Below are 21,411 nucleotides of genomic sequence, written 5' to 3'. Positions count from 1 at the left end.
GCCATGATCTTATAAATCAAATAGCCCAGTATTGTATCTTTAGTATAATTGACTTGTCTAAAGCATATTATCAGATTGAAATTTTCCCCTCAGATCGCCCCTATACAGTCTTTCAAGCTGGAATTTGTCTATATCAATTTAAACAAATATCCATGGGTGTCTCAAATGACGTTTCTGTATTTCAACATTTCATGAATTCTTTTATTTCTGATAACAGATTGTTTGGAACCTTTTATTTGGATGACATAACAATTTGTAGTAGGACACAGCGTAAATTTCGAGTGTTTTTTAAAGACTCTACATACAACCTCAAAATAAACTGAGAAAAGTCCAAGTTTTCACTTCGTTATATTAACATACTTGAATATAAAATTTGTAATGAAACTCTTCAACCCAATCCTGAACTCTTGAGACCTCTTTTGCAAATGTCTACCCTTGTCAAAATCGTTAAAAAAAGAGGTGTCCTGGTATGTTTGTCTACTATGCAAAATGGATACCTAATTACTCATCAAAAATTCGCCCTCAAGTTGAAAATAAACAATTTCTGATGCCTTTCATAGTTGTAAACTTTTTCAAAGAGCTCAAGAAAGACATTGCTGAATCTTCTGTAAACGTTATCGATGATGAATTGCCATTTGTTATTGAAACTGATCCCTCAGAAAAAGCTATCAGAGGCACTCTCTTATAAGCTGGGAGACCTGTAGCGTTCTTTTCCCACTATGAAAAGCCTTAGAAAACGGTCTTTCTGCTTGCGTCTTCATTATATTACACAAATATTGAACCTTCTGTTTTTATCACCGAAAAGAAAGAAATATTTATATTAATCTTACACAAAAAAACGTGTTTTTTTAAAAAATGTTTTTAATGTTCAGAGATTTGTAAAATACATACATATATATAATTGGTCATTATTTTTTTTTACATTTAATTGTTTGTATTTTTATGTCTCATATTTGTTTTTCAGAGGATGAACCTTGGACTAATGTGAATGCCTATAACATGCATCCAACACAAAACTGGAAAGATCTCAATTTAAAATTTGTACTCCAAGTTTTCCGTGATTATGCTGCTCTGAAAGATCTGGCATATTTAAAAGACATGTACCCAAAAGCAAAGGTAACTCAACCTGTTAAGGTCATATTTTCATTAATCTTTTTTATAATTGCTTTTTCTCAACTGTTTAAAGAATTAAAAATTTTTAAAAAATCAAAAATCAATAATTTTAGTTAACAAAAAAATTATTTTATTTACAGTATTGTGAATTGATAAAGGTTTGGAAAAAGACATAACTGTGTATTTAGTGGAAACAAAAGACAAATACAGCAAAATAGTGTGGTTACTCATCAATCCAAGTGTTTCTAAGGCATATTCTCTCAATCTTTATAGTAAGAGGAACAGTTTATTGTATTCCATAAGGAGGGTGACATAACACTAGAAGAACTCATTGAAAAGTAGCTAACGGTGGTATTTTAATTAACAATCAATGCCATGGCTTTTCAAGTTTCAATAAGCAATACGTAACAAAATATAACAAATATAACAAAATACATAACAATCTAACATTGTCCAAGAAAAGAATTTAGTAACAAATCATAATTCTGTTTTTGACAACAAAAAAAAGTAACAGCTTGCTAAAAAAGTAACAGCTAAATCTGAAATATCAAGGAAGTTTTTCTTTTATTGGTCATAATATTGTGTACAATTATTTCAGCCTCTTGTGTTGGCAGATAAAAATGTAAACAAATTGTAAAAAAAGTGGTATTATAATCAATTCGAAAATAGAATAACCTGTATGCAAACTTGATTAAATTATAATACTGAAACTTAGACTAATGGATGTTAATGTAGACAACTTGAAATTGAATTATAAAAAATAATTGCGAATCTTAAAATTTGGTAAGTTTATCGAAAAAACTGTAAAATTAATCCAGGGTTTTAAAACTAGAAATAAAAAGATGTATGTTTGAAATTTATTAATTAAATAATAACTTGAAAAATTAATTAATAGAAATTAATAAACCAAATAACTGCAAAGCTAACAACTTAAGCCTGCAAGTAGGGAAAAAAAAGAAAGAAGAAAAAAAAATGTGCAATAAATGGAAACAAACTACTACTACAAAATTCAAAGCAATTGTGTTCAATTTAAAAATGCGGATAAATCCTACTTGAAACTTTATGTATGGTTCGTATGTTGTTGATAAAAAGAAATGAATACCCGCTGTATTAACTTAACTGGAAAGGTCCTCTTTGTGGTCTGTGAAACTTTTTTTCTATGCACTGATGAAACCTAATGTTGTGCAAATTATAATTGGATGAACAGTTATATTCTTATATGCCAACACCGGGGACTGAAACAATTGTATGCAATGTTGTGGCCAATAAAAGAAAAAATTTTTGAAAATGAGTAAATTCCTGTGTATTTATCTCGATGAATGAAGAAAAACAATATATGCATAATTATTACTAACGGGACCTGTGGAAATTCCACAGTGGCATTTTTCACATGTAATATATTGTTTCTGGATATTCTGTGGGCATTCTGTTCGGCATGAATGAAGGCACAATTATATTATTCTATCCCTTTTATTAAAACTGTATTGTTCCGTTACTAAAATAATAACTTTGATATATTTTCTGGGCTGATTATTCCATTACAAACACCAGTAATTAACTCGCATTTCATAATTTTTCATAATTATTGAATATGTTACTATGTTAGACAATAATTTTTCATCTAGTCTGATAGTTTTGTTGCAAACCCATTAATTCATTAAATCACATGTTATAATTTTTCATAATTCTTGGAAATGTTACTAATTTCGACAATCATTTTTACAATTAAAACGATCCTCATCGCCATCTGTTACTAACATAATAACTTTGATATATTGTCTGATATATTGGATACGTTACCAATTTTGACAATAATTTTTTATAATTTAAACCTTCCTCTTCGCCCTCTCTTACTAAAAATTAACTTTGATATAATGTCTAGGCTGATTATTTCATAAACAACACAACTCTCAATTAATTTACATTTCATCATTTTTCATAATTCTCTGATATTTTACTAATTTCGACAATCACTTTTTATATTTTAAACCCACATTATTATCCCCTCACTTCTCTGGTGCTACCAGATCAGGCTGTCTTTTGGCTTCCTGAAATGAAATGCACCTACATTAAATTTCCGTTTTTGGTTTCTATCCTCTTTTGTAAAACTTAAATATGTTCTACTAAAACAACAACCACCCTCCCTCCCTTCCTCCCCCCCACATTCTTTTTTTTTCTCTTTTATTTTTGTCATTCCACCCCCCTACTGATTCCCTAACTTAAAAATACCAACCAAAATAATAAAAACAATTAAACTAAAGTCCATAAATAAATATTAAAAAAAAAAAACAACAGGAAATGAAATATTTTTCAAATCGATCCACTAGACCCTGTCAGCAGGGCATCAGAATATGCTGACTGCCCCCCTGCAGAGAGTAGAAGTCCCTCAATGGGGCTACCTGTTGGCTGTGGGTAGTGACCCATAATGCCATTAGGACGGGATCCTGGTAGTTGAGAGACTTGGAGGTCAGGTTTTAGTACCCCCACTTCCCAACACACCACTTTGGCCCTTACTGGGCTAGACGGGCGGTCGGATGGGCCCGATCCGATCAATCGGCTGGTCACATCTAGTACACCACTAATACACATATAACCTACACAAAACCTAAATGCTACACAGCATTCTCCCATCAACACAGATCCATAAATAAGTGATGAAAGCGGTGGCTGAGCGTCAATTGTATATAATGAATAAAAACTAGACATGTTTTCCTCTAATATTTCCCATTTTCTACTTGGATGAGAAAAATTAAGAAACACAAATGCTCGAAGTCTACATTATATGCAAGTATACCATTCCTGTAACCCTGTTGTAGCCAGGGCGAATGGGTTTCCCCCCGCACGCATCCCAAATAGGGCTCCGAGGTGGGTGGGGAGCAGGAATGATGAACCCACAAACAATCCTAATGAGTTACAAAACATCAAGTAAAAAAAACTTTCCCCCTTTAAGAGAAAATATTAGAAATCCTCACAAAACAACAAGCGGATGAACTCTTAAAATGGAAACATTTTGATAATATAAAAATAAAAACATACCCCCATAAACACTAAACACATGCAAAGGAGTGGTAAAAACCGTGAACTTTCACTTTGTCCAATTGACGAAATACGTTCATATTTGAAAGAGCAGAACGTAACAGACATTAGACAAATTCAAATTTTAAAAAATGGAGAAATGATAAACACACACACGTAACCTTTCACCAACAAAAAATCCCACCAGAAATAAAAATAGCCTATGAGAAACTGAAAGTCGAAATTTACATCCCCAACCCACTGCGTTGCTTCAAATGTCAAAAATTTGGCCACTATCAGAATCAATGCATATGCCACCCAGTGTGTGGAAGGTGCGGAGAAAATGACAACCATACCAACTGTCAAAAAACTCCCAAATGTACCAACTGTAAAGAAAATCACAGTGCCTACTCCAAAGATTGTGAAATTTGGAAAAAAGAAAAAGAAATTACCAAAATTAAACACACGCTAAACATCACCTACCCAGAAGCAAGGAAAAAAGTTGAAACAATCAAATATTCAGAAATAACAAAAAAGAATACTCCTAATACTAATAAGCACAACAATTATCACACAACAAACTTAGACATTAAAATCCAAGACTTCACCGACCAAATCAAAATATTAATAAACACAATTGAAGAAATGAAAAAAATAAATATAAACAAAACTTCACTGGCACCAAAAACCCAAACATCACACCCAATAGAAACAACCCCTTTAGCTGAAAAAGAAAACACCAAAAAACATACCAAAGGAAAAAAGAAAGAAAATAGCAGAAAAAAAAAAATTCAACGGACAGGTCACGTTCACTCTCCAAGCCAAAAGACACTCCTCTGAGTGTTCAGAAAGAGGTAGACATACTGAAGGATCCCCTGGAAAGAAGGGGCCGGCGGAACAGTGAAACAACCTCTGCGGCGCATGAACCTAAACTCCCCAACACACCACGACCACGCTCACAATCCAAAAGTAGAGATAAACAAAAAAACACTATGCTTCTAGGACTCGAAAACCAAGAAGTCATGGAGACTGAGGAATCAAAAGATATCCCTCTTATCCCATGAACCCATAAATGACGATAAATAAGGAAAAAAAAATAAAAACAATACCCATGCAAAACCTTACAAATCATAACAAAACAACATTCCTACAATGGAACTGCAAAGGACTAAAACCTAATCATGAAGAAATACTAGAAATCATCAACAAACATAACCCAGCAGCAATATATGTCTACAAGAAACACTAATCAAAAAAAATCACAACTACAAATTCAAAGAATATAACATGTACGACAAAACCCATATATCTACAACAAATAGAGCAATCGGAGGAGTGTCCATACTAATCAAAAACACTATACATCACACAATCCTCCAATTAAACACTGAACTACAAGCAATAGCACTAACGGCTAACCTACATCGCAAAATCATAATCTGCTCCATATACATTCCACCAAATCAGCCAATAATAAAAAAAAGAAATAGACATGCTAATTAGCCAACTACCACCCCCATTTATAATAATGGGAGATTTTAATGCGCACAACAACCATTGGGGAAGTAATCAAAACAACAACAAAGGCAATATAATAAATGAAATCCTAAATACAACAAACCTATGTATACTAAACAATGGTAAAAATACCTGCATGCACCCAGCCAATGGATCCATGTCTGCAATAGACTTAACAATATGCACTCCATCCATTTATATGGACTTCCATTGGGATGTACTAGAAGATCAACACGGAAGTGATCACTATCCCATCATACTTAAAAGTAATCAAAAAATATCGGAAGAAAAAGTCCCAAAATGGAAATTACATAATGCCAAATGGGAAACATTTATGAATCTATGCAGAACAGAATTAGACACGAACAATCTAAATAAAGAAGAACCACTAAAACATTTCACACAAACCTTAAACAATATTGCCACCAAAACAATACCCAAAACTTCAACAAACGCCACAAAAGAATCAAACCATTGGTTTAATGAAACCTGCAAAAAAGCTGTCAAAGAAAGAAAAAAAAAACACTTGAAAATTCAAACAAAACCCTACAACAATTAACTTACAAAAATATAGAGAGATGCGTGCCAAAGCACGATACACCATAAAACAAAGCAAAAAAACATCCTGGAAAAACTATATTTCACAGCTAAACAACCAAACACCAACTAAAAAAACATGGAATATAATAAAGAAAATAGCTGGAAAAGAAACACAAAATATCATAAACTATTTAATTAAAACTGATGGAACAAAATGCATAAACAAAAAAGAAATAACTAATTTACTAGCTGAAAAAAAAAATTCATCAAACAAACAGTACTGAACATCATTCCAAATTCATAAAGAAACAGCAGAAAGAGAAAAACTTAATTTTACAACTAATAACAAAGAAACATACAACATACCATTCAACATAAAAGAACTAAAAAGAGCAATAAACAAAAGCAGAAATACAACTCCAGATCCAGACGATATACATTATCAATTCCTAAAACAACTACCAGAGTCATCTTTGAAACTATTGCTTGACATATAAACAAAATATGGAACACAGGAGAAATACCAAAATCCTGGTTTGAATCAACCATCATATCAATTGCCAAACCAAATAAAAATGCAAATAACCCAACCAGTTACAGACCCATAGCCCTAACCAGCTGCCTCTCCAAAACTATGGAAAGCATGATAAACAACCGCTTAATGTGATACCTGGAAAAAACAACCTCTTATCAAAATATCAGAGTAGATATAGACAAAAAGAAAGCATAAACGACCAAATAGTATGACTAGAATCATTTATTAGAGACGGTTTTGTACGCGGACACCACGTGGTGGTAGTCTTTTTCGACATCCAAAAAGCCTACGATACAACCTGGAGATATGGAATTCTAAGAGACATGCACAATATGGGAATAAGAGGAAATATGGCAATATTTATACAAAACTTCCTGTCTCAAAGATACTACAAAGTACAACAAAGAAACACCCTATCAGATCAATATGAGCAAGAAGCAGGAGTGCAACAAGGTAGTATATTATCCACCACCTTATTCTTAATTAAAATAAATGAAACCACATAAATTGTCGACGCACAATTTGAAAGATCATTATTTGTAGATGACTTTTCAATTGCATATTCTGCATTAAATATAACAATTGAAAGAAAGATGCAGCAATGCTTAAACGAAATAGAAAACTGGATCGATAAAAATGGATTCAAGTTGGTACAAAACTAAACTGTCTGTATTCATTTCTGCAGAAAACAAAAATATCATCTGGACCCACAACTACAAATACAAGGAAACCCAATCCCAATAGCACCGATCACAAAATTTCTAGATATCACACTGGACAATAAACTTAATTTCAATATGCATATCACTAACTTAAAGCAAAAATGGCAAAAAGCAATGAAAATTTTAAAAGTAATATCAAAAACAGACTGGGGAGCAGGCACACATAAGATCAAAATTAGATTATGGATGCATCACATATAGCTCCACCCGTATGTATTTTAAATACATAACTCGGAAAAAAAAACAAACAAACAACAAAAACCCGTAAATCCTATCTCCAAAAATTATTAACCATACAAAACCAAGGATTAAGACAGTCTGGGAGCATATCAAACATCACCCATGGAAAGCCTATACATAGAAGCCAATGTACCCCCTCTACATTTAAGATGGCAGGTTAATAACACAATACGCAATAAAACTACAAAGTGATCCAAACAACCCAACATACGAAAAAACCTTCAACCTACAATATACAAACTTTTATACCAGCAAACCAAAATACATACCTTCTTTCGGATATCGCATCAAAGAAATATTAACTCAAATTAACGAAAACCCTAATAACATAGTCACACACAAAGTAAGCAACAAACCACCATGGACTTTGAAAGACCCAAGCACTGATCTGACTCTTACTAAATACTAAAAAAACAATACCAACAACTTAATAAATAAAAGCTACTTCGGCGAACTCAGAGAAAAGTACCTACAACACAAAGAAATTATACACTGATGGAGCCAAAACAAAAAAAGGAACAGGTGCAGCATGTACAGATGGACAGAACCATCTCCAAATAAGACTTCCCATCGACACATCAATACACACAGCAGAACTACAAGCAATCCAAATGGCATTTGAATTAATTCAGAACGACAATAAGAAAAAATTCATTATATATACCGATTCTTTGTCATGCATCCTAGCTCTAAGAGAAGAACTAGAGCATCCTTATATATTAGATATAATGAACAAATACAATGAAATTATTGAAAAAGGAAAAGAAATAATCTTAGCCTGGATACCAAGTCATGTTGGCATTCCAGGCAATGAAGAAAACAAATTAGCCAAAGAAGCCATTAGCAAAAATATAACCAACATCAAAATACCATACACAGATTTCAGCAGAAAAATAAGGGAATATAACAAAAATAAATGGCAAACAGAATGAGACACATATACCCAAAACAAACTACACAAGCACCAACCCATAATAAAATACAAAAACAAAACAACAATAAAAGGACGAAGAGAAAATATCGTTCTAAACAGAATCAGAATCGGACATACCAAATTAACACACTCGCACCTAATCGAAGCAACAGAAAAACCAAAATGCACAAACAGATGACAATAAAACATTAACAAAATGTCAAAAATACAAAACTATCAGAAATAAATATTATACAGTAAATGAAATCAAAGAATTGTTTCACAAGGTAACACTGCACCAAATCATCAAATACTTAAAAAAAAAAATAAATACAACTTTTCAAATCACTTTAAACCGTAAAAACTCAAAGAATTTTAAATACATAACTCAGAAAAAAAAAATGAACAACAAAAACTATCTCAACTAAATACATAACTTGCCATTAAATGACCCACAGTCGTTGATATGCTGTGAAGCCCAATAAACCAACCAACCAACCCCTCACTACTAAAATGATAACTTTGATATATTGTCTGGGATGATTATTCCATTTCAAGCACACCAATCAGTTAACTCACATTTCGTCATTTTTCATAATGTGACCTTGACACGTGGTCTTACCCGACCTTTAACCTCTGATCGCGGCCCAGTTATGATCTGCACCCTGGTCAGTACAGTTATAATATGTCGACTGGGCAACCAGGTCTGCCAACCGTTAGTACGTCGCGTCACCCAGTGAGTTCTTCGTTAAGGCGTTGGGGATTCTTCTTGGATGCTCGGTCCTCAAGGCCTGTTCTCCGTGGATCGTCTAGTTATTCTGGGTGTTCGTTGACGGATACGGTGTCACAAATGGCAAATAAAGAAATATCCACATATAGGGATCAACGCACATCAGCAACAAAACTCCGGAGGTTGGTTAATATAATATATATTTCGGAAATTCATAAAAGAAGTATTTACAGCATATACATATAGTTGACAATTAACTCAAGCAAGCAGTTAGTTCTACAACTGAGCTTCTGTTCTTGAAATACCTGGTCGGTATCGCGGACTTTGCGTAATTCTCGTTAAGTGATCGACACGTTATAAGTGTTGAGTTATCAGGCAACAAGCGAGGGGGAGAGAGAGGAGAGGTGATTCTGCCGAGACTTAGCTCTCTTTGACTCTGATTCCGGACTCTCTCTTCTCTCACTTCTGACTTAATCTCTGATTTTTCATTTCTTTTATAATACAATTATGGAATGATGACGACACCCATGTTCGTCATCGACCAATCAAATTGCTTGATTATAATTCGACGGGGCCTTTTCTCATTGGTTGATTATACTTCGACAGGGCCCTTTTTCATTGGTCCATTTCCAAAATTGGATTGACTCCTCCTTTAATTAACGCCCAACTTACACGTTGTATTATTTAACTCCTCCCTGGCTTACTAATGGAATTTTTCCATACCCATGAAAATTATTTTTCCTTTGACTTAAAGCAAATCACGCGATTTTATTTGTTTTAAAATTATCTATTGATCTCATTTTTCGCTTTGATAATTCAAAGGAATTTTAGTTTATCTTTGAATTAAGTTCTGGTTGTCGGCCATTCCATTATATCAGACATTTTGTTTACGTCAAAAGACCAAGAATGCATTTGTCACTTTGAACTTATCGGACAACGCATTTTCCCATCCGAGCAAAAGTATTTCATAACTTCAATTTTCGTTCGACCTGATTCACCAAATGACAATTCTCGATACGTCATATTATTGTTTTGAAATTTCGGACAATTCATTTTTTCCTATTCTTTGTTCTAAAACATAATGCCGAGTCACTGCGTGTGTTTCTCTCAGATCAAAAACAACCCGACTTTTCAACTTGTCAAATTCACAGGTCAACTTGGCTCATAGTTTTTCCAATTGCAGGTGTGAAATCCCCAACCCTCCGGCTCCTGCATAACTATGATTTCGGCCATTGTAGATCAAACGCCTGTGTATTTTGGCTAAAATATTTTATGCATTCTTTTTCGCTTTTGAAGTCTAGAATGTGATTTAACCTCTCGCTACAAAGGCACTCTTGCCACCGCCATCTCAACAACAGACTTAGCTCAGAATTTATTCACAAAAAAAAACTAATAATAATTTTTATTCCTTCAACCCGATCATCGTCCGGGAACAAAAAATTACTTTTAACCAAAAGAAACATCACATCAACCCTACAGGTCTGATGTGGCCTCTCTTTAGTGTTACATTCGCCCCCCATGGGGCGACGCTCTCCACAGGATAACGGTGCCCCATGTCTGTTAACACTCAAAGAGATTCTCTCATCTCATAACACAATTCTGGCCTACTCTGAAAGCGAGAATTTGCTGAATTACATGCAAAACAAATAAAAATAAATGTCATGCAGAAGTTGAAAGTTCATATAAATGGCTACTGCCTTAACTCAGAGTGTTCAATAACAGTTCGTAGTGGTGGTTTCATAAGTACAAAGTTCGTGTAACAAAATCGGTAATAATGAAAAGTGTCTCTTTTTTTTTTTTTTCTTCGTTTTGGAACATTAAGCATGCAATTAGTCCTACATTGACATCACTTAATAGTGTTTAAAAATATTCTGTAGGTTCAGCTTCTTGTCGTACGGGTGGATTTGGGGCGGGTTCCTCGTCTCTCGTCTGTAGCTGGGCTGGGTTAATACTGACCCCTTGTGATTCCTGACCAGGGCCGCTCCCCGCAGCGCCATGGGTCGCCAAGAGGCATTTCGAACACTCAATTCCACTCATCCACTTCTTCAAACCACACATCACTACCATCACTAATACTACTATAACCCCTACTCCACCCGTCAAACCCCCCACCATTACCCACTTAGGAGGGTCGCTCATTGACTCCTGCTTAATTATGTGGTCCAACTGACGTTGTAAGCTGTCTAATCATAACCAGGCGATTCCGATAGACTACTCTAGTCTTAACTGTCCCTTTTTGACTATTCTAAGAAGCACCTTCTTTCGGGGTTACCTCAGCTCTAACCCCTATAGGGCTAATCTCGTAATCTTCCTCTTTTGGTTCGTGGTTCATGCACTGCGGACCGTCAGACAACAGACTTCAATTACTTGAGGATGTTTGCGGCATTCAACCCTAGAATGCGCATGCCCATCCGTGGCATTTTGGGAAGGGGCACACCCTGTGTCCCCTTAGATTGTATAGTCAGCCTTTATGACTGACTGATATACCTCCCAGCTTCTCTGCCGAATTTTTAACACTTCTTCCTGCAGGTGTGCAAAACGCCCAATAAAGGTGCTTAAGTGTTGCTCTATTTTCCATCACTGCCCTTCTCGTGATATTAAGTATGGAGAGACCGCTCCATTTACATAGGCTAATGTCTTCTGCCCGTTTTCCACGGCCCTCAATCTTTGTCAAATACTTTCGACATTTTCCTCAGCAACCACACCAAACAGAGCTCCCCGGGCCCTACCACCCGTATTACCACCCGTCTATGTCGACCTCCAAGTCTATTTATTCTCCAGTCAACCATTCTTGACTGAGACCTCCCGGCTTTTCTGCCGAATTTTATTCACTTCCTTCCTTCAGGAGTTCAAAAACTGTTTGGATAAGGGTGACAAGTGTCGCTCGAAGTTCATTTTGAGTATGGAGAAACCGCTCCATTTACATAGGCTAATATCTTCTGTCCGTTTTCCACGGCTCTCAATCTTTGTCGGATACTTTCGACATCTTCCCTAAGCGACCACACCACCAGAGTTCTCAGGGCTCTACCTGTCATAGGTATTATCGCCCACTCTATCGACCTCCGAGTTCACTTCTTCTCTAGTCACCTGTTGTGACTGAGACCTTCAGGCAGGTCTGCCTACAATTGTTAGATCCTTCAGTCAATTATTTTGACTGTTACAGAATGTTACCTCCGCCCGTGCACACCACTACTGTTGGCGTCCTTCGAATTAACGAGAAGACATTCTGAAGAATTCTTCCTTCTTGTGCTTTTCTTCTGAAACGTTAAGGGTGCTTATCTTCTTCCTAACATGTGATCCCTGTTAGATTTTCCTTTCCACTAATGCGTATTCCAGACAACTAGCATTTAACTAAGCGGCCGATACTCGTGCTCACAGAGTTGGTGGGTCGAAACTTCTCGTCGCCCCCAACTCCCTTCCCGACACTGACTTCGTGATACGTCCTCGAGGAAGATCCGTCTTACACAGATGCCCGAACATCACGGAGTCCGGTACAGGAACGCCCCATCCATCGGCAGCGACCTAGCCAGACAGGGCCCTTGCCCAGCCACGCCGCCTCACCGACAAACGCAGACGGTCCAACCCCGAACAACCCCTGATGCCGATCGCCTTCCTCATAGTTGCACCGCTAGCCAAGGGGCATCCCCCTCATCCTTAGGGGTTTACTTCACCCAACCTAGCCCTTCTCTTGGCGGTTGCTCTCCTTAGTCTCTCCTTCAGGGGCAACTCATCTGTGGGCGACTTCGGCCGGCCAGCCTCCTTTGGCGCCGCCGATCTGCTGGGTTGGTCTTCTACGCCTTCATCTTGAACCGGGGTGTCCAGGGGGTCAGACGTCAATCCGTCTATCCCCATTTCCCCATCCAGGCCGTTCATCCTTACTGTCTTGTTAGCCTGGTTGGTCAGCAGGAGGACTATACCCCGGTTATTGCCTACCACGGCCTCATTGACCACCACCTCAGGACCAACTTCATCTTCTCTGGAAAAAGGGCCTATCTGATAACATTCGCCCCTTTTTCGTCCCTCCTTAGTGATCCACCCCTTACTGACCACTACCGTCCGGGGTGGCAACACTACATCTTCCTGGAGGACAACAGGAAGAGCCTCTGGGAGATCAATTCCTCCCAAGGGAATCTTCACCTCTCCGACCCACAGAGTTGGCGGGTCGAAACTTATCGTCGCCCCCTGCTGTTCCAACCAGTCTCCCCCCAAGATCAGATCTCCACACAGGTCAGGGGCCACGTATACCTTTAGGTGACCCCGACTCGGTCCCAACTTGTATGGGAGGGTGGTCATTCCTTCCAAGCGCAATTTCTTTTTATCCGCTTGGGTTAGCTGCAGGTCGACAGGATGCAGAGGGCGCCTGCCCATCAGACGTCGATACGCCCCCAAGCTGATTAGGGACACAGAGGCGCCTGTGTCCACCAGGGCCAACATCTTCAGACCTCCAATCAGCATCTCACAGGTGAGGTCACCAACTTCTTTCCACAGATGGCGAACCTTGACCCTTTTCCGGTCCTGCCACCCGTAGTGTGGGGAGGTCGGGTGCGAAAGCTGCGGTCCCGGTCTTTGTCCTGTTTTTATCATAGTCTGCACCCTAGTCGACCGCCCACGTTCCGACCTGCCTTTCTTGTTTCTCGTATGGGCTACCCCACCATTGGGGCACCCTCTTTTAAAGTGGCCCGCCTGTCTGCATCTCCAACATCTCCGCTTCGGGCAACTCCGGGCCACATGACCAGCAGTGCCACACTTCCAACACCCAAAGGGTCTTGTTCTCACAGGGGTTGCCTGCCCTTTTATTCTTTCAGCGACCCCTTTTGCGTTTTCCGCCTGATTCGTCCTTGTCGCATAGGAGTTCCCTATCCTAGCGGCCTTGAATCACGCATTTCTATTTTCCGCCGCCCCTGGCGGCACCCCCCACCTAGCTGGACATTCCCTCGCTCGATGCCCCCTAGAGCATACTAGCTCACCTCTTCTGGGAGTCGGTTGATAGCGCACCGGTCGGGACCTACAGGCCTCCGGTTTGGGCCTGGCTCCTATTTCCCAATTTTCCTTTGATTCCGGTTTGAGCTGAGGTGGGGTCTGGCGGACCCGCCTGGGTGAGAGCCCCCTCCTCTGAGGTGAGCCCTGCGCGCCTGACTCTCTGGACAGGGTGGCGCGAACTCTAGTCCACACCCTCTCACTTGATTGGGCCAAGTCCCGGGCATGCTCCAACTTGAGAGGATTCCCTTTAAGGACATCTGCCCTCACGTCCCCGTCACTAATGGCCTCCCCGAACACATCGGCCAGCATGGCCTGTATGGCTCGGCTTTCCCTCACAGTGCTTTCTGGAAACGCCCTCATTGATAACCCCGACACCCTCTCGGCCAGTTCTACCATCTCCTCACCCGCCTTCTGTCTGAGTCTGAGCAACTCCCTCATCGCCTCGATGGTCGTTCTTTTACTGGAGTACTCGTTCTCCAGTTGACGACGGAGTACGGGCCAGGTAAGGGCGGCATTTTCAGACATCCTCCACCCTATAAATCTCGAGACTGGCCCTTCGGCTGCCTCATAGGCCAGCAGAACAGTTTCTGCATCCTGCAAGCCATATACAAGCCGCTTTTTATGTATAGACTGCAGCCATTCGGCCAGGTTCCCCGGATGTCCTCTGAAGGGACGAATCCGTAGGTTTCCCAGCAAAGCCCGGAAATTCTCCGTCACCCTTGGAGACCCTGGCCTCTCTTCCTCCGTCAACCAGGTGCTATCTATCTGCTCCTTGATTCTATCTAACCACTCCGTCGCGGAGGTTTCCAGCGACTCCGCCCTAGTCTCCGTTACCACCCTCTCTACTTCCCCTAAAGCCTCACTCTTATGTTCCACCGGCTCCGTCATTCTTGTCTAAATTTATCAAACGGGGATTCGCCTGTCTATCCCTTTCTCACTATTTCCACAAGTAATGCCTCCAGGCGCCCCCAAACCACTGCGGAAAAAAAATACCCAAGTCAAAAAATCACAAAAAAAAATAAGAGGGTCTCACCTATATTCCGCTTCGCTTCAGGTTCCGAGAGTCGAGTTCCCGTAGTTTGGGGTTGCACGCTCACTCACAGAGCGCAAGAAAAAAGTCTATACTGTTCAGTTTGTGATTTCTTTTTCTTCTTTAACTTCCAAATGACGCGTTGTCGTAGTTTCTTGTTGTTGGTTGGTCTCTTCAATGACGTTTTGTCGTAGTTCCTTGTTGTTGGTTGGTCTCTTCAATGACGTTTTGTCGTAGTTCCTTGTTATTGGTTGGTTTCTTCAATGACGTTGTGTCGTAGTTCCTTGTTGTTGGTTGGTCTCTTCAATGACGTTGTGCCATGGTAGTGTTTGTTGTCGATTGGTTCTTCAATGCAAGCAGCCATTGCAGTTTTTGGTGGCTGGTTGGTTTTCTCCTTTAATTCAATAACGCTGCGCTGTAGTTTATGATTTCCTTCAAAAACGTTGTGCCGTGGTTTTTCTTCTGAGATTTTCTTCCCGGTTGATGTGCCGTAGAAGCCTTTCAGGGTTCAAATCCTGGTCACGGCACCAGATGTGACCTTGACACGCGATCTTACCCGACCTTTAACCTCTGATCGCGGCCCAGTTATGATCTGCACCCTGGTCAGTACAGTTATAATATGTCGACTGGGCAACCAGGTCTGCCAACCGTTAGTACGTCGCGTCACCCAGTGAGTTCTTCGTTAAGGCGTTGGGGATTCTTCTCGGATGCTCGGTCCTCAAGGCCTGTTCTCCGTGGATCGTCTAGTTATTCTGGGTGTTCGTTGACGGATACGGTGTCACAAATGGCAAATAAAGAAATATCCACATATAGGGATCAACGCACATCAGCAACAAAACTCCGGAGGTTGGTTAATATAATATATATTTTGGAAATTCATAAAAGAAGTATTTACAGCATATACATATAGTTGACAATTAATTCAAGCAAGCAGTTAGTTCTACAACTGAGCTTCTGTTCTTGAAATACCTGGTCGGTATCGCGGACTTTGCATGATTCTCGTTAAGTGATCGACACGTTATAAGCGTTGAGTTATCAGGCAACAAGCGAGGGGGAGAAAGAGGAGAGGTGATTCTGCCAAGACTTAGCTCTCTTTGACTCTGATTCTGGACTCTCTCTTCTCTCACTTCTGACTTAATCTCTGATTTTTCATTTCTTTTATAATACAATTATGGAATGATGACGACACCCATGTTCGTCATCGACCAATCAAATTGCTTGATTATAATTCGACGGGGCCTTTTCTCATTGGTTGATTATACTTCGACAGGGCCCTTTTTCATTGGTCCATTTCCAAAATTGGATTGACTCCTCCTTTAATTAACGCCCAACTTACACGTTGTATTATTTAACTCCTCCCTGGCTTACTAATGGAATTTTTCCATATCCATGAAAATTATTTTTCCTTTGACTTAAAGCAAATCACGCGATTTTATTTGTTTTAAAATTATCTATTGATCTCATTTTTCGCTTTGATAATTCAAAGGAATTTTAGTTTATCTTTGAATTAAGTTCTGGTTGTCGGCCATTCCATTTTATCAGACATTTTGTTTACGTCAAAAGACCAAGAATGCATTTGTCACTTTGAACTTATCGGACAACGCATTTTCCCATCCGAGCAAAAGTATTTCATAACTTCAATTTTCGTTCGACCTGATTCACCAAATGACAATTCTCGATACGTCATATTATTGTTTTGAAATTTCGGACAATTCATTTTTTCCTATTCTTTGTTCTAAAACATAATGCCGAGTCACTGCGTGTGTTTCTCTCAGATCAAAAACAACCCAACTTTTCAACTTGTCAAATTCACAGGTCAACTTGGCTCATAGTTTTGCCAATTGTGGGTGTGAAATCCCCAACCCTCCGGCTCCTGCATAACTATGATTTCGGCCATTGTAGATCAAACGCCTGTGTATTTTGGCTAAAATATTTTATGCATTCTTTTTCGCTTTTGAAGTCTAGAATGTGATTTAACCTCTCGCTACAAAGGCACTCTTGCCACCGCCATCTCAACAACAGACTTAGCTCAGAATTTATTCACAAAAAAAAACTAATAATAATTTTTATTCCTTCAACCCGATCATCGTTCGGGAACAAAAAATTACTTTTAACCAAAAGAAACGTCACATCAACCCTACAGGTCTGATGTGGCCTCTCTTTAGTGTTACAATAATTCTTGGACATATTACTAATTTCGAGAATCATTTTTCATCATTTTAACTCACATCGCCCCCTTACTAAAAAAATAACTTTGATATATTGTCTGGTCTAATTATTTCATTGCAAACCTACCAATTCATTAAATCAAATATCATTTTTCATAATTCTTGTATATGTTACCAATTTCGACAATCATTTTTTCATAATAAAAAAACCCACATTATTCCCTCCTCCTACTAATATAAAAACTTGGATATATTGTCTGGGCTTATTATTTCATTACAAACATACCAATCAAGTAACTCACATATCATTTTTCATAATTCTTGGATATGTTACTAATTTCGACAATAATTTTCATAACTGTAACCCACTATGTCGCTCCCCCTTACTTAAATGATAACATTGATATATTGCCTGGGTTGATTATTTCATTACAAACGCATCAATTCCGGATATTCTCAAAGTATATATGTTCCACCTATCTTATCCAATCCTAGTATATATCTTTCACCTATCTAATTTGATCCCAGGCAACGCTTGGTAATCTGCTACTATGTTTTCCACCTATTTCATTCAATACTGGGTAACGCTTTTTACTAGTATATATTTGTACTTATCTCAGTTAATCACAGGATTGATTTCATGCCCGCCATTGCACTGTTAAAAATATACATGAAATAAAGTAATGTCTAAAATGTAAATGGTTTCAGTCATTTCCGGGATTGACTTCTTATCTCCCATCCTACTGTTAAAAATATACATTAAATAAAATAATTTCTAAAACGAACATGGTTGCAGCCATTTCCAGGACCGAATTCATATCCTCCACTTCACTGTTAAAAATATACATTAAATAAAGTAATGTTTAATACATAAATTGTTTCAGCTATTTCCGGGACTGATTTTATATCCCCCAAACCCACTGTTAAAAATATACATGAAATAAAGTAATGTTTAAATCATAAACGGTTTAAGTCATTTTCGGGACTGACTTCATATTCCCCACCCCACTGTTTTTTGAAATAAAGTAATGTTTCAGTCATAAGCTGTTTCAGCAGCTTTTCGAAATTAATACATAAAAACATTAACACGGTTAGTGAATAGGCAACCATTGCTTCAACATGAATTTTTTAGTGTAGTATCAGTCTCAGCATTCCAGTGATTTAAATTCTCCCCTTTTTTGGTCTTGGTTCATGGAGGAGAAATCCTTCATTACTGATACAATTTTTATTTTTGTTACTGACCAGAGTGTCCCTTTTGGGAAGCTGGTTTCCACCCCCAAATTTTAATCGACCTCATGTCCAACTCTGCCTTTTTGGTGAGGCAAGTAAACAAACAAAAAATAATAATCAGAAGGGACATCTATCCTTAGAAAGAGGGTGGGAATTTTTCTATTGATTCATCTGCCTCTGACAACTGTGTCTGTCGGACTGAAACTGAATTCTAATTGACTGACTAAAAGTGTACTATGTGTGTTTCTATATATTTTAGGAGTAGGGGCAGGATATGGGTCCCTACGTTACTGACACATCATTATGCACTCAAAACTTGTCCTTATGAAGGTTTTTCCAGTTTTAAGCCAGTCAACCAGTTTGATTTGGTTTGATCTCTTGATCCCATCTGCACCAGAAAGCCTATTTAACCTCTTCATTACATTATAAAATAACAAAATATAATGATAATTTAGTCCAAATGTTTTTTCTGTATGGGTGCACCTAACTACTAGAATTAACTAAAGTTTCTTTATTCTAATGTGTAGTTTTTATGTATTTAAAATATGTTTATCGTATGGGTGCTACCATCCCTTATTTAAACTGAAAGTTAGACAGTTATATTGAATTTTGAAAATGCTGTAAAAACTATTTTGAAGCTATCCCTATGAAAGAAAATGATTTTATTTAACAAATCATGAAAGATGAAGTCTATTTATTTACAATTTTTGTAAATTAAGCATAGAACTACTTATTGGTCATGAATTTTTATCAGATAAGCATTTTTTAAAAATTTATTTAGATTTTTAAATTTGGAACTTGACTTTTGGATTTAGTGATAAAATTCATTTTTTTTAAATTATTTTAAACAGCCTTCATTCAAAAAATAAACCCATTTTATTATTTAAAGACGTTCATGTTTACTGGTTTTATTAAAAAAAAATAAAGGCTCAAAATTCATTTTTCAGATAGTAACAGCCACTTACCATTGATTCCTCGTTGGCAGCAACCATTGGTCTTCACTGGAATTTAGGTGGTAATACACCTCCCCAAAGCCCCAGTCCTTTTCGCACTCCTCCAGTGAAGGTCTGGTTACTGCTTTCCCTTGTCAGTGTTTCCATCCTTTTTGACTCTTCGACTATTTGGTGTGGTGCCGATCGTGTTGCTGCTAGTTTTTAGGGGGTCAGGGCAATTTACAATTTTGGTGTTCCAGTTATCTTGGTTGTGTTTTTTGTTTCATTTCTGTTGCAGTTTTTATATGCCCGATTAGTATTTGTTGCTCATTTGGGCTAGTTACCGCACTCATTGTACATTGCCATTAGTTTCCTCGTCCTCTGATCAAGTTCTTTTTTAATCCATCCTATGAACAGTCCAGCAGTGATAATAATAATAACACTACATTATATTAGCGATACTGCCCAGGCGTTTATTCTTTTAATTAAATTTCTACTGTATAGCTTTGTTTCTAATAGAGTCCTCGTTCTTCTTGGTACTCTTTTCCAATTTTAGCTTTCATTTCTGTAGATTTAATGGTGTCTGCTTTCATCACCCTTAGATATTTGTGTCATTTTCACTGAGTACTATCATCTTATCTTGGTTGGACAGTTCTGTACCTTCTGTTGTCTCTAGTTTTCCCTTTTGCATCTCTAGTAATGCACTTTTTTCCATTCCAAATTCTATTCCAATGTCCTGGCTGAATATTCTGGCTGTGCTAATCAGCTTCTCCAATTCCTTTTTGCTTTTAGCAAACAGTTTCAGATCATCCATATACATAAGGTGGTTTATTCTTTGTTCTGTGCCTGTAAATTTGTAGCTGGCATTACATTTTTTCAGTATGTAGTTTAGTGGCATCATGGTTATGATAAACAGTAGTGATAATAGTGAGCCTCCTTGGAAGATACTTCTTTACAGAGAGGCATCTTCTTATATCAGTCAGGTGCTGTCCTCCTGCTGTCGGTTCCAGTCTCCATGTTTCCATTGCTTTCTTAATAATATTAGGAATCTTGTCGGATATCTTGAATATTCTTAGGCATTCAATTATCCATGCTCTAGGTTTTCTTGTAATTAATCCATGCTATAGCTATGTTCTTATTCCTGTTTTTTTTTTTGTTTTTTTTTCTCTTTCAAGATTTTTTGATTGATAAGTGATGTGTCCCTCTTTTTCCTTTCTGGCATCCTTTTTGTTTCTCATGCAGTAGTCTGCAAACATTAAAGGAGTAGTAGATCTGTTCACTCAGTTATGCTGTTAAGTTTCCACATGGTCAGTAATTATTTGGAAGTGTCGCTTTTTCAGTCTTTTTGTATTAATGTACTTCTATTTTACAGATACATTTCCTTAGGATTTGAACCAGTTTATCATGTAGTGTTATTATTATTATATCACTGCTGGTGAGGCTTAGAATACATCAACCACCATCTCAGTGTGTCATAAGAGCCAACAAAAGGGAAGGTCAAGAGGTCTCCTAGAGATAATGGCTTGATAAAACTATTGGTGGTAGTGTAACCTTAAATTCACCAACCCCATTCATGGGAGAATATCTAATCAAAGTATTGAAGATAATGACATGAATGGGGCTGAAACATTTTGTGAAGGTCTCATGTCTGTTAGGTGTCTCACTGTTCAACAGGGTGGACCCAGTTATCATCATACAACTGTTCGAAATTCTGAAGATATTGATAGCTGTAGAGGTAGTGTGGA

At 37.9% G+C, this 21,411-nt stretch overlaps 1 protein-coding gene across 2 annotated transcripts in view; it reads left to right on the top strand.

The window, feature by feature from the left end:
* Positions 1 to 21,411, top strand: part of LOC145269149 (non-lysosomal glucosylceramidase-like) — a 238,349-nt gene that overhangs the window by 175,687 nt on the left and 41,251 nt on the right. For both annotated transcript variants that reach the window (XM_080124756.1, XM_080124759.1), the window contains exon 12: positions 965 to 1,116. In XM_080124756.1, coding sequence (XP_079980882.1) covers positions 965 to 1,116 — 152 coding nt within the window. The remainder of the gene's footprint in view (positions 1 to 964; positions 1,117 to 21,411) is intronic.

This window comes from Euprymna scolopes, chromosome 4 (genome assembly GCF_053919585.1).
Source record: "Euprymna scolopes isolate OS-2025 chromosome 4, ASM5391958v1, whole genome shotgun sequence".
Taxonomy (NCBI): domain Eukaryota; kingdom Metazoa; phylum Mollusca; class Cephalopoda; order Sepiida; family Sepiolidae; genus Euprymna; species Euprymna scolopes.
The sequence above is the reverse complement of the archived record's forward strand: the minus strand, read 5'-3'. Positions and strand labels throughout refer to the sequence as shown.